Genomic DNA, 14,875 nt, shown 5'->3' on the forward strand with positions numbered 1-14,875 from the left:
ACACAAGGATTTTGTGTGATATTTCATCAGAAACTGATAAAAGCCAATAACCATTAAAAAAAGAAACAAGAATGTTTTAGCTCCTCGCCCATTCTCTTGATTCCAGTCATAAATCTTGATACAAGTAGAAATGCTTGAATGTTCAACATTTGTCGGCTTTGATCCGTAGCTATGCCCTGTCCATGGAGGGGGGGGGGGGGGGGGGGGGGACACTTGCTCGGCAAATTAATGACGCTGACAAGGAAATGTCAATAGGGTGAGAGCAATCAACTGCCTAGCCTAGCGGTTCTGTTTCCCTGCAGAATAGAAACGGGTGCAGGTCGCGACCTGTCCCGGGCGTTGTTGCCTGTGTACACCTTTCTGTCAATCTATATCCGTATTCTACTTCTCAGCCCCTCTCTTCCAAAGCTTTGATTCAAGAGCAGTGGACAAAATCAAAGCAGGCAAAGAAAGAAATTGAGATCGGTGACTATCTCACATTCTAACGAGAACTGATCACGTGCACTGCTAAGATTATGTCTATTATTTATTATTATTTCTTTTCTTTTCATAATGACAACAAAAAAATGAATTCAGAGGGTACTTTCTCCTATGAACTCTCTATGCTGAGAACAATGAATTATGATGGAGGAGAAGCTTGGCCTCATGACCAGACTTTATGGAGAAGTGATGATGGGTAAACCCACGACAAACAAATGGACGGAGTTTCACGAAGCAACTCATTGTGTATCATAGATCTGCTATCAACCTGTCCTGTACTGTACTATTCTCAACTAGCTTTTTTAAAGGTTGACTACGGGGCAGAGATGAAACAATTTGTATGACATCCCGAATACAATGGTTCCAATGACATTGGGCAGGATTCTACTTATTCTGATGGTGTTTGTAAAAGTGACACACCTGTTTATACCTCGAGAAGGATGTGATCGTGATGGGCTGTGCAAGCTCTCAATTCAAGGCACCATCGATAAGGATGAATATATCATATCATCCGTTTCTTCAAAGAATATCATATTGGTATTGGTATGGATGGAGATGAGATGCACTTACCAAGTTCCACCCATTTGGGTGCATTGGGCCATCTAGTGACTGGGTTGGCTGCCTCGAGTTCAGGTTTATTCCTTTCCGCCTCCGCGTGTCTCTCCGTTCTTGCTTTGGCCTCGGCCCCGGCCATGTCCCTCACAGGCTGTGGCCGCTTCGCCCACATGGGCCGGTTGTCTTCAGACTTTATCCAAGAGGGCAGGGAAGCATGAGATCTGATGGGCAAGACTCCACCGGAAGACTTTGGCACCACCTTGGGGACCAGCGGCTCGAGGTGGTGCGAGTCACACTTGGGATTGCTGGCGTCTACGGATGGCGGCGGCGAGTACGCGGCGCCGTAGTTGGCACTGTGATTGTGATGGTGGTGGTGCGATTGTAGTTGAGGTTGTGCTAGTTGTTGGTGATGTTGGCGGTGGCAATGGCATGCCTCACAGTTTGTTAGTTGCGATGGAGAGCTACAGGGAGGTGAAGTCCGCGATGGTGAGATGTGAGTTGGCGATGCATGAGTCGGTGATGCGTGAGACGTGGACACACTACTCGGAGATGCGTGCGAAGGGGAGACGCATGGCGGCGAGACCCTGGGTGGTGACACTAGTGGAGGGGAGACTCTCAGTGGCGATGTGTGGAGGGGAGATGTGCAGGGTGGTGAGCTCTGCGCAGGCCGGTCCATGTTGTGGGACCCCACTAGCTGATCTGGGCTCTGCTGCGGGACATCCACCACACTGGTGCTGCTGCTGCTACTGCTGCAGCTACTGCTGCAGATCTGCTGAGCACTGTTCTCCGCATGCTCCGCCTCGCTGTGGCGATGCGAGCATCCATGCGCTGGCTCGTGTGCGTACACCTGAATCGGACGGGGCACTTGCACGCAGGGCCGCTTGATGTGCGTCGACAAGGCTTCCTTGCTCTGACGCTTGGACATGGTGATTATGCGCACTCCTCCTCCAACCGTGGCAAACTGTCAAGGGACAAGGGAGAAGGATATTGACAGGATTAGTCATCAAAAAAGGGACAGAACCTACACATCTTGAGAGAATACGCGATTGTAATCTTGTTTGAACATGCCAAGAGGTCAGATTGGGTGTGACATATCCCCAATAGAAACATGGGCAGATAACTCTCATCTGCCACGGAGAGGGAAACGCACTCGGTTTCGCAGATAAACTCCTGCCAATTCAAAGGACGGAGACAAGAGTGGGCCCCAAGCGCACTCTTCAAGGTGACAAAATTTAAACTTATTCAATGTCTGTCTCCCTCAGCCTAACAATGCATTTAAATGCTGCAATGCATTATCGTAACAAGCCACATTTCCTTTGCACAAGGTGAGATACGATTTGGAGTCAAAATGCTCAAAGACCTTTCTTGGGGGGAAGGGGGTCAGGAGGTGTTATTTTCCTAGATACAGAAGCATTTCAAGGAAGCAAGAAGCTAACGTACGAGAGGGGAAAGAAAGCTTGATGTTGGATCACAACTTTTATTGACTAAGTGAAACAAATACAAAACTTTTGTTAAGAAAATACAATATTACATCCCCAAATGTCATACATGATATCAAAGCATCGCTGATATTGAAGCATCATACACGATATCCAAGCCTCATTTGAAAGTACATGTATGAAGACCCTTCTGCACAAGGGCAGCAACACCGGTTGGTGTACGCTCGATTGTGTTTTTAATATTTGTTTTTTTTTTTACAGAAAGACAGTGAAGCCAAAACTGCCAAAACTTGGGTCAGAATGAGATATCAGCAAAATATCAGCATTTGTATTCCAACAAATTCTATGACACTGATGATCCCACTGGCTACAGAAATTCAGAAACGAATGAACAAACACACAAACAAGCAGATAGAATCAACAGATGGATATAGAATAAATATGAGAGGGTTGTAAAATCACACATTTCACTCAACACTTGGGTTGGAGAACTGATCCAACAGTAAAACTGATGACACTTTATCCGCCTACATTGTATGTGTACATTCCTCCCACCATCCTAGCTTCACATTGCTTGGTGTTATTGGAGTTCATATGTATATTGATATGATGTATGCAACTATAAATAATCCACAAATTACCTTATAGCAAAAGATGCAATAAGCCTTGCAAACTTAAACTTAAGTTATGCAAAATTTTCATGGGGTAATAGTCATCTTCTTATTCATTTCTCTCTTTTTTTTAACCTTTTCTCCTAGGGCACTTGTGAATAAAAACTATGGAAATACGAGGTGCTTTTTACATGTGTAAGAAAAGCAGGGGGAAAAAGAATGAGTAGCGATAGTGTTGTAAAATGTTGGATAAATGAAGACACTTGAAGAGTAGGCCTCATTGTATGGATCCTCCTTTCTAAGAAAACGCCACGACAGCGACAGCTAAATATTTGCGAAAATATGGTTTCACGTCAAGTACTTTTCCTGGCTGGTGTCAAGGTTGATATACAGTTTAGGCTTCACGTCTGTCATGCTGAAGAGAATAACGATGAGAATAATGATTGTCTGTTTGTGTTTTGCTCTTTCTTTGCCCTCCTCCCTTTCAGACACAAGCAAGCATCCCTTTCTTCCGACGACGATGACGTTTTGCTCCACCACTACAGATTCCATTCAAGCTCATCACAAAACACACTCGGCATTATAAATAGATGCGGGGCCCAGCCATTCAGACGTTTACCTCGGCATGCCATGCAAGGGGAAATGTTCCATTAAATTGTATCATGGAACCACTTTGTTGATACAACAGGCCACTATTCATCACTGACAACGGGCGACGTGGCCTACAGAAAGGGAGGTTTGTGTAAGCAATAAGTGTTGATGATCGTGGGGATTAACAGAGCATGGAGACGGGGTGAAAAGACTGAATGGCGTATTGGTAGCCACGCAAGCGTGAAATTCAGCCGAGTCCTACTTCTTGTTTTCGCTTCCCCCCCCCCCCCCCCCATCCCTTCCCGTCCCCTCTATTCCTCCTCCATCTCCATTCCATGAGGACCAATTTGGGAGATATGATGGCAACCCTACCTTTTGAAGTGAAGTATTATCATTCAACCATATTACCTCATAAAGATTTAAGTGCAGATGAATCTTTTACAAACAGTCTCGGTTTGTCAATAAAGGTTAAATCCACAGCAATGATAAGACACCACCAAACAAACAGCACACACATCACTGCTCAGCAAAGGTATGAAATGGTGAATTCTTTACATATTGGTGTGTTCTCTGAATGATTATGATATCTTTCAGAGGACAATAAATTTACCCAACAAGTGTCACATTGTAATTATGAATTGAGTTCCCACATGGATATAATTTTAGGCTACCTATGTATCCTCCCTACTTACAAAGCAAAACATTAAAGAAAACATACAACCACCTCCCTTCTGAACATTTCCATCTGTCTCTGTCTGTCTGTCTGTCTGTCTGACAGTGTCTATCTCCATCTCTTCTTCTATCTGTCCTTCTTTCTGATGGTAGCATTACAACATCATCAGTAATGCTCACTGCTCGAGTAATAATGTATGTTAATACCTGTTTGTTGTTACATGACGGGAGCAACTGTCAATGGCAAGTCTGCAATTTGTGGACCCACTAAAGGCAAAGGCACTTATTATTGTCTCTTCTGCAGGCAATCTCCCTGTCAATGCTTTTAGTACGCCATTAATGTTCTCTGGCATGTGCAACCAAGTATCAAAATAGAAGTTGTGCTTCACAGGTCTAGTTTAGATGTGAATATATTATGTTTCTTTTCTTTTTTGTACGCCAGTACATTTTTCTCTATTACATTTCCCCTCTCCCATTGTTCCTTGTACCTAAGCTCATTGGTTCTTTATACTGAAGCTTTCATTTTCTTATCTCAGCATCTACAATGTATTTGTGATGGTTTTTAAATCAAAGTTTTACGTGTAACATATGCACTGCATGGAATGTGTTTCATCATTGCTTATTTCAAAATGCTCTGGCTCAAATTAAAAAAAAAAAAAGAGAAAGAAAAATGAACAAAGAAACAAAGACTATAGGCAAAATTCAAGAGTGTCCGACAATCAAACCACAGAGTGCAAAACAGACTTCACTACTGCTTTGAAACCACAAGCTCAACTTACCCCCACCTTCTTTTACCGCCTCCCTATACCAATTTCATCCCACAATCCCCCATCCCTCATCCCCCAGTGCTCCCATCTCCCCCCCCCCCCCCACTACCACCACCACCAATATCCCGTCATCCTGCGTTTGAGCAAAGTATGCATCTCTTTTTTCTTCTTCTTCTTTTTTTGTAACTTGAGCTCATGGGCACGGTCAAAGGCAAGCTGGACAGGGGAGAAATGAAAACATTCTCCTTACCACTGCAGGTCACTTCAGGACACTGAGATGACAAAGGCTAAGGCAAAGGCAGGAGGAGCGAGAGTGGAGGGGAGAGAGTGGTTTTAAAGAGGGGGAAAGTGGACACAAGTCTCGTGGAATAAAGAGTGTATGAGCTTGGAGGGCAAAGAGACAAGGGACGGCCAAACAAAATAGGCACAGAGAGAGAGAAGGAGGGGGAGAGATATTATAGAAAGACAGAGGTTGAGGTACATACAACTACACTTTGTTAATATGGTGTATATGAGGCAAAGCATAGAGTTGGGATGATATACATACAAATTGTATAACTGTACAAACCCTCAGATCATTCTACATACTTAAAAGCACACTACATTCTTTCATTTACCAGTCGCTCATAGGATAGCTTGCTGTTTTCAACCAAAAAAAAAAAAGCTGTTTTTAACAAAAACAGACATGCTGTGCAAAAAAGCAAAAGAAACTCATCAATTAGACAGTCATAGGCTCTATGGTGTTGATAAAATAAACTACAATCACTACACATACACGTATAGACACACGTATAGACACACACACACAACATACACACACAATCAGACCAAAAAAAAAAAAAAAAATAACAAGGCTACACCTGAATAGTTTAAAGATTAAATCAGCATTGGAAGTCAAACATGTGGAAAACTACGCATGACAAACTATAATTGTCCAAGGTGCGGTCTAACTTTTTTGGATTTGTCATCTGTGAAATAGAGCTACTATGGGAATAATTTTTACTTTGCTCTCACGATATAAATGACCGACAAAGTTCGCTAGGCACTAAATGGGGCCTGCAACTAAGTACAGAAATGTACATACATGGGCAGAGTCGAATCAGCAAAACCACATTCATGATATGAATACACGATGGACAATATTCATTATTGAATTTATATTACTATCGAGGCTGTATCCAGTACAACATCACACGCTACAGTAACAATCTTTTATCAAATCAGCCCCATTCATATACATTTGGTTTTTGTTTAATATATACCGCTGGTTTGTCGTTGATATTGCACTGAGACATACTGCCTGTTGCATTTGCTTCGAAGATATGGGTCACGCAAACCACAGTGACTGACCACAATGGAATGCATCGACCATGTTCCCGACTGCCTGCACACATAGGACATCTGCTCCAGTATTCATTTGACCACTGAATGACCTATTGCAAATGATTTTTCTTCTTTTCTGGTTCATCTACCCCCCCCCCCTCTTGCTTCCATATCCCACTCCCTCCCTATACAAAATAGGACACAATGTAATGTCAGCCATCTATATCGCAGTGACAGTTATGAGCTTGGTGTGAATGCTATCGGAGGCATTTTAATAATTTGGTTCAATTGAGTCAGTTTGAGGCGAAGAAAAGTATTTTGGCAGGCCATTACGCGATAACCATCTACATGGAGGATCTGGGAAGAGAAGAGGGTGGAGGGGGGGGGGGGGAGGGATAGGGGTTGACAGAGTAGGAGAAACAATTCTATTATGAGTTATGTTAGTTTGCGTGCTGTTACACCTACAGAAAATACAGCTGTCCGATTTCTCCTTAAAATCACTGCACCATAATGTAAAACTAAAAACAACCCTGGTATGAAACTTTCACGAATTGGAGCCGATGGCCTGTTTCGCGGCATAACACGTTCGCGAATTGCCACTGGTATTCGATGTGCTGTGTAGTCAAAAAAATTTGCATGCATTTTACTTTCATCTTAGCTCCTCACGAAAATTTCTGGTTTTACAGCACCCAGGCAGTGGTCTAATCATGTGTGTCCTTTAAAATGCACTTATAATTTCAGAGAAAAAGAAAATTATTTGTGATATGATCCCATACAAAGATACATCTGGTCTTGAAGAAGTCATGTTCTAATTTCTGCTTAAAGAGGAAATCCAGCCCAAAAAATTAATAAATTTCAAAAAAGAAAGAGAAAAATATTCCCCACAGAACGATATAAAAATGACAAAAATCGGACAAGAAATAAAGAAAATAAGACATTTTGAAATTATATTTTTTCAGAAAACATTTCTTGATCAGTCCTTATGAATATTCAAATCAGCAAGTTGACAATGTCATGCTCTCACAATTTCTTATTCTTTTCATACACAGAAATGACAAAAATCTCATATCTCAGCTGTACAAATATAAAACTTGTCTCAAAACCATCCAGAATAAAAAAAAGAACAGATATTAACTCTGATATATCTTGTTATGGGAACATGCTTTTATTTGCATTAGCTAAAATAAGCATTTTTCCAAATTTCATATATAACATAAATGAAAAATTGTGAGGGTATGTCATCATCAACTTCCTCATTTAATTATTCATAAGGATTGGTCAAAAAATGTTTTCTGAAAAAAAATTTGAAATTTGAAAATGTCATACCTTTCTTGTTTCTAATCTGATTTTTGTCACTTTTGTATCATTCTGTACGGAATGTCTTAAAAACATTCCCTACAGAATGATACAAGAAATTTATTAGTAGGGTGAATTTCTTCTTTAATATTCGCTAAAGATATTACAAAAGTCACATTTCTATGATTTATGATAATTCATTATATCTATTATAATCTTCCCCTTAATAGTCATCATTACTCAATCATTTCCTAACTGAAAAATGAATGCACCTGCATGAGAAAAACACCCCTTCCTTTTTAGCACGCCTTCACTCTATTTGGCAGGCTCTCCATTTCAAATAACTGATGACTTCACACTACCAAATGACTTTCGCAGAAAACCCACACCCAAACAAATCCTTCAGTCGGTTAAAATTTCCAGATGCTGAAAACTAGACGTATGACCTAAAATAGTACCTGGTCAAATGTGTGAAATATTACATCAATGAGTTCAGCAGCAGCCACAGATTATGCACTGAGCAACTGCAACAACAATATGCCTCCAGCGACACTTAGTGGCAGAGGCATAGAAATAGAAAAAAAGAAAATACATTTCAATGTTGTATTAACCACAGCATTAAGTTAAAGGCTAGGCACCCTATTACACAAAAACAAAACAAAATGCAATGTACTACAATACTGCATTGTTTTTTTCTAATTTTTTCCTATCATTTCCTTCACATAAAGAAATAACATTCAAATAAGGTATAGACTGTGATTGTTTATGTAGACATTTTCATAAAGTCGAACCTGTCTGTAGTGGCCACCTAAGGAAGACAAAAAGAGTGGCTGTTGTACACAGATGATCACTACAGACAGGTTCTCCGACATTTCATGTATACCACAGACAAACCATTTATTTTATTTGGTATGCGAATAGGTACGCACATTTTTCATATGTTGCACGATGTCATTATTGATCGCATTATTGCACACTAGCATGAATGCAGCAAGCAAAATTTTCAGGAGTGCATTACTGCATCTGAATGGCTGGTGAATGTTTAGTGGTGGTGATCACTGTATGACCGGCACAACCGGCACGGTTAGCTATATCAGATAAACACACAGGTACAGTGTATCAGCTCAGTTCAACTGTGGCTCAGTATATCCGTGGCCACTGTTTATATAGTTGAAAAACTACTGCTGGATACGAAAGTGGTAGCTGTTGGCTGCGTTTCGAAGACACATGCCCGCCTTGCGCAGCGTTTTAAGCATGGCTTTTCTTTCAAGGGATTTTACAGTGGCCGCATACAGCAGGTGGCTGCTATAGACAGGTGGCTGCTAAGGTAGGTTTGATATATATATAAATATGTCTGTGTGTCTTTGTGTGTGTGTGTGTGTATGCACACTATCCATCTCAAATATCTACAGCAGTGTAATTGGCAGGACTGTTTTAAGAGTGTATACACTATCTCAAGTGAGTTAAAGCAGCTGTTTCACTAATACAAACTACAGTTGAACCTCTCGTATCCGGACAAGTCCGGACCGGGGCTCATCCGGATAAGGGATTTGGCCGGATACGGGAGACTCATACACATGTACTGATGTAGCCCATTGTAGTACCACATGTAGTAATGTGTATACTGCAACCTTTTCATTGCTACATTTTTCATTGCTACAAGCAAGATGGAATTTTATGAAATTCTCTTTATATTTTCGTTATATTGTTGTACGCATGTGACATCGTACACTGCAGTAGTCTCCTCATCCAGCGGTTACTGCACAAAAACTTCAAAAAATCATAACTTTTGAACGGATTGTCCGATTTTCCTCAAACTTTCACTGATGTGTTCTACTAATATTGCTACATTCTCTCAATCCTTATGTTTATGAAGGTGAACTTGTCCTTTAAAATGCATTTGCTTCTCTAATGTGTATAATAGAGAATTAAGTTTTGGGGTAAACCCTACTTTTTTGAATTTGGGCCAAGGAGCCAGTTTTGCAGGTCTTTATGGCTCAGAGCTACTTAATCCCTGTGCCTTCTCTTACCTTGTTAAAGGTCAACACATTCTCGCTGCGAGTCTTTTTAACACCCCTCGGGGCTAACTTATCACACATATGATTGAGGGGGGAAAAATATCTGTATTAATAGCCGCATGACAAACACTTCCTGGAGTATAGCAAGCAAGCGACGCAAACAAAATAGCAGTTTCAATTCAAGTTGTCCCAGATAGTATCTATTCTCAGCCAACCTGCCCCGCGGGCGCGACTTTACAGATACGACAGCGTTTTTGCACCTCGCATTCCTGCAAAGTGTTAGTAGCTATGTATATGGTGAACCCCACTGCAACGCACAGCGTCCCAATACATCATTATCATCAGCTTCATTAGAGAGGCACAGATATGTTGCAGTCACAAAAGGAAAAGAGTGACAGAAAGGAAGGGAGAATTCAACTTTAAACAGGCATTCGAGATAATTTCTACTACTTCATATCATGTAGTACATAAATCGATGGTGCCATGGATAGAACTGTGGAATTCATTAAGGTCCTTGAGCAGATAAACAAATATCCTGAAAAACCTAAAACATAATACACTGAAAAAGAATGGTGACATACATGCAGGAGGCTCATACCCCTTTCAGTAACCCTCTTGGCTCGCACCAGGAGCGGACCAGGAGCGGACCAAGTCGAAAATTTTGAGTTTATGAATGGGTGGGGGCTGAAGTGGCCCGCGCCAGGTGTGGACTATTTTGGCGCTGCTGCAGCTAACACCAGGCACGGACCAGGCGCGGGCCTGGCGCTGATCGAAGAGTTTATGAAAAATAGCAGCACCAGGCGCGGGCCAAAATTCCTTTCACGGTCAAAGTCACAGCTTACGCTGTTCCATTCATAAGCGCGCAACACGCACATCAAATATTGCGCGAAAATGCACTTCCGCTCTGTCCATGAAGTTTCAGTTACCATGGCAGTTATCCCTTAAATACTTGACTGAGTTTATGAATGGGTCATCGTAAAAGTAGCGCAGCTCTGCTATAGTTACTGAACGCAATTTTTAATGCTTGGCGCGGGCTAATTTAGCTCAGACCAGGAGTGGGCCAAAAATGCATGAGTTACTGACAGCGGTATCAGTAGTCAAGTAATGTAGTGATGTAATGCCATTACAATACCACTCGCTTAACAAGTTCACCTGAGTGGAATCTATGCATGCTTTCTTCTTTTGCTCTACTTTCTTGATCATCCAATGCTGTCTGCTCACATGAAGCTGCTATGTCTGTTCATAGTGATTTGTTATGAATTTTGAAAATAACAGTTGTACTCATCAGCGCAATCGCTACGAATTCTGAAACTCCATATCCAGTATATTTATAGATGTTCAACTTCAAACATCTAAAAATCACCCAGAGGTCTCCTTTAAGAAACAAAAAACTTAATGAAAATGCAACATGACAAGACAAAACAAGGAGGAGAAATAAAGTCTCTGATGGCTCCATTTGGATGGAGACATAATCTTTAGAAGGAACTCGGAAGAAGATGGTGGAAAAGTGGGAGGAGAAGGTAGAATAGACAGAGGAGTTAGAAGAGGAAGGATGAATTTATCAAGAGGGGAAGAACAATAAAAATACACACATACACACATACACACACACACACACACAAAGGAAAACATTGATGGTAGAGGAGGTGATCAAAGCAGGGAAGGGAGAAAGGAGGCTAAGCTGTGGTCGAATTCTACCATTCAGAGCAGAGAAAAGAAGTTAACTCAATATTGAAAGTTTCTACAGGCAGGCTAAGGATTATTTGGCCCTCGTCAAACCTTGTGTGGCACTGTGTATACCACATCTCTCTTTCCTGGTGTATACCAGAAAGCATCTACCGTGGCAAACTAGGAAATGAATGTGCATCACATAAAAGCTGGGAGTTAGAGAGAGAGTATAATTGTAAAGGGAAAATGTCAAGAGAGGGAAAAGAAGGGGAGAGAGAGGGAGAGAGAGGGGAAGGAGAGAAAGAAATACAGAGGGGGGGGGGGGGAGAGTGGGACAGAAAGGAAAATAGGGGGATGTGCAAAGTGTGAATGAGAGACTGGCAAAAAAAAGGAGATGGAAAAAATAAATTGCTGCCACAAAGTACAAGTCCAAATATGGTGAGATTTGGTGGTGGGTTCAAGGTCGTGGGTAACTAACATTCTGGTTCATTTTTGCAGCAAGCTGCTAAATATTGATTCTACCATCAGACGGTCCGGGAGGGGTTCTTCTCGCACGCTTCGACACAAACAGCGAGTTAATTAAAGCCAAATATTGGACCCTCTCGCTCATATTTTTTCCTCGAGTTCAAGGCTGGCATGGTATTCCGCAGCTTCCCCCTCTCCATTTCTCTCCCTCTCTCTCTCTCTTACAACATGAATCCTCTTGTCCTGGCAGAAATTCCCAGAACTCCCCGCCAGCTCCCGGGGAGGAAAACAGCAGATTTGATGGTGGGAGCTGACAACGGCATATCTGTCGCACCTCGGCCCTGCCGCGCCGAACACTGGGCCCATCTCTCACGCACGAGATCGAGAACCATCGCATACCAGATCGCTGGCTCTAAGCACTAGATCAACAACTGGTAATGGAATATCTTTCATCGAAAGTAGTCCTGTAACTGTTTTCTCTGCCTCTGCGTCTCCTTAGCACCCTTTAACTTTATTCCCCCACCCCCCCCCCCCCCTCTCCCCTCAACCCCAACACTACACCTTCCTGCCGACAGCGCTTCAATTTTCCCGGTCTTCCCTCACCCTAGTCTCTTCATTTCAAGAGCTATTATATTCGCAGCCCAATCTGTCAAGCTCCAAAGTCTGTACAAATCAAGGGCGGTGCTCTGTCGCAAGGTTATTGCCGGAGGCCCTTCTTTTTTTTTTCGCTCTCTCTCTCTTCTACTTCTTCTTTCTTTCTTCATCTGGCCCTTGATTACACAAGGATATATCTAATGCATGCGTCTTGTTGATTCTAGCCTCTGACAATTCATAGCTCCTATCATGCCCTTTGCATCCCAAACACCAGCGTGTCTTGATTTTCATCAAACGTAAAGAGAGAGGGAGTTGAGCAAGCAGAATATAGCACAGGGGAAGAGGGTGGAAAAAAGGGAGAGGGGTAGGAAAGAGAAAGACCTTAGGAAGGGAAAGGAGGTACTTTTCTGAGACAAAAAGAAAGATGACGCCCCTGAACTTCTTCCTCTCGTTACGCTTCCTATCCTCTTCCCCCCCCCCCCTCCCACACACATCTCCCTTCGTCTCATATCTTCCAGCTCGTCAATAGATTCACAGCTGTGCGCAACTTATCACACAAAGTAATCTTGCTGAATGTTGGACTTAGTGTCGTGCTATAGCGACACAAGTGCACGTAACCTATCCGGATTATTTGTTCAGTGCACTTTTATTTTGATTGGCCACCCCTAATAAAATGGGTAAAACCGGTGTCTAAGAATCATTTGTGGTGGTGAGGTGTCATTTCTGTTCATGGGTTGAGAGACAGGATGGGGGAGAGAGGATTAGCAAGAAAGAAAGACTAGGAATGTACATTGAAAGATTTGAAGGGGGTGATGCACAGACGCTGTATTTGTTCGAGAACAATTTTGAGATGAGTCTGTTCATATTTTCGTTCAGTTTGCCTCATCAATCGACCTGTGATAAATCAATGTCAATCATTACTACATAGAAGCCATCGGTAAAGGTAAACACGAAGAGTCACGCGATGCTTCCCATGCCTAACTACCTCAATATGCGTGTATCATTGCAGATACGGCGTTTTCTTAATGTTGCCTTTAAAACATTTGGCATATGAACCATCCCTGTAATGATCAAGACAAGTAGTTCCACGATTCATCAGCACTGTGTTTCAAGAAATGGCGACAAACCTAGATGCCTTTTGATGAACATGCACATGTAGACCGGAAGCACTGGAGTGATACTACGGTGAAAAGGGTAATCAGATATTCCATGTGATAATATCATGCTAGCCATTACGACAGTGAGCATTATGACTGGACTTGCCCTTCCAGTGACCTCTGATGGGGGGTACACTTTGCAGCATGCTTGAAGAGGAAACGGAAATAATTGATATAGCAAAAGACCATCAGGGTGCTGCCATGAGGACATACCGCGGCTGCGCTGAGGACACATCATTGTTAAGCCATGGCACATCTTTATTATGAACAAGCAGTCGTTGTTCGCCGCGGCCTTGTGACGATGTGCCGCCGGTATTGTGGGAGAATATGCGCACGGCCAGAAGGATGATCCCTGAGCAGCAGGGCCTTGCACAAGGTGGATGAAATATATAAGACTCACTGACAAACTATGATGCCCCAGCCATTCCAGTGATAATATCTCGATGGTAAATTTAGGCACGCAGTGCATGGGGCCGCGAGTGCCAAACCAAGCGAGTCACACTTTCAATCGTCCTCATATCCTCTTGTTAGTTCCATACATGTGGCATGACACAAATATGCCAGTGCACAATGAGAATCAATGCCATACATGTATGTATATCCAACATCCCCATCCTTTCCCTGAATGGATTAGTCATTGTGGCAAAGCAACCTATACAATTATTTCCTCTTCTGAAATCCAATCACTGCGATCAAGAGTTGTTCTTTAGAAGTTTGACTTGTTTCGTAGCCCAAGCACACTTTGGGGTTTTTGAAGAGAAAAACAAAATGCGACAAACAGAATAGGAAAGTCTCTTTTTCTTGCATTTAATTTCCAAATGGAAATGTCAATTAAAACATATTTAAATATACTTGTGCTACTCCACTACCAAAGTGCAAGATTTGTATTCTTTTAAAGTCACATTTCAGATTTTGTCTTATTTCCATTTATAATTGTCAGTTCCACTGCATATGACCCATTTTCTTGGTGACAGTTTTATCACACACAGTCTTTAACAAGCATAATTTTGATAAATTGCTGTTGATTTACTGACCTACCAGAATGAGACTGTACAGAGATAAGCCCCGTAGCCGACCAATTCACCGCAAAATACAGCCATTTTTCTCACAAACTGTAAATTCACTGCCACAACTAAAATATATATATGTTGCAGCTTTAAGTTTTAGACACAGCCGATGCCATTTTACAACACATCACGTGGAAAAGTGGGGGAAAAAAATAATACAGCCCATTGTGGA

General features: G+C 42.0%; 1 protein-coding gene across 2 annotated transcripts in view; it reads right to left on the reverse strand.

The window, feature by feature from the left end:
• Window positions 1-14,875, reverse strand: part of LOC139724803 (uncharacterized) — an 85,358-nt gene that overhangs the window by 17,257 nt on the left and 53,226 nt on the right. For both annotated transcript variants that reach the window (XM_071635924.1, XM_071635923.1), the window contains exon 2: window positions 1,051-1,996. In XM_071635924.1, coding sequence (XP_071492025.1) covers window positions 1,051-1,960 — 910 coding nt within the window. In that variant the 5' untranslated portion in view covers window positions 1,961-1,996. The remainder of the gene's footprint in view (window positions 1-1,050; window positions 1,997-14,875) is intronic.

Source organism: Diadema antillarum, unplaced genomic scaffold (assembly GCF_040938485.1).
Source record: "Diadema antillarum isolate AM-2024a unplaced genomic scaffold, OU_Dant_1.0 scf00000231, whole genome shotgun sequence".
NCBI lineage: Eukaryota > Metazoa > Echinodermata > Echinoidea > Diadematoida > Diadematidae > Diadema > Diadema antillarum.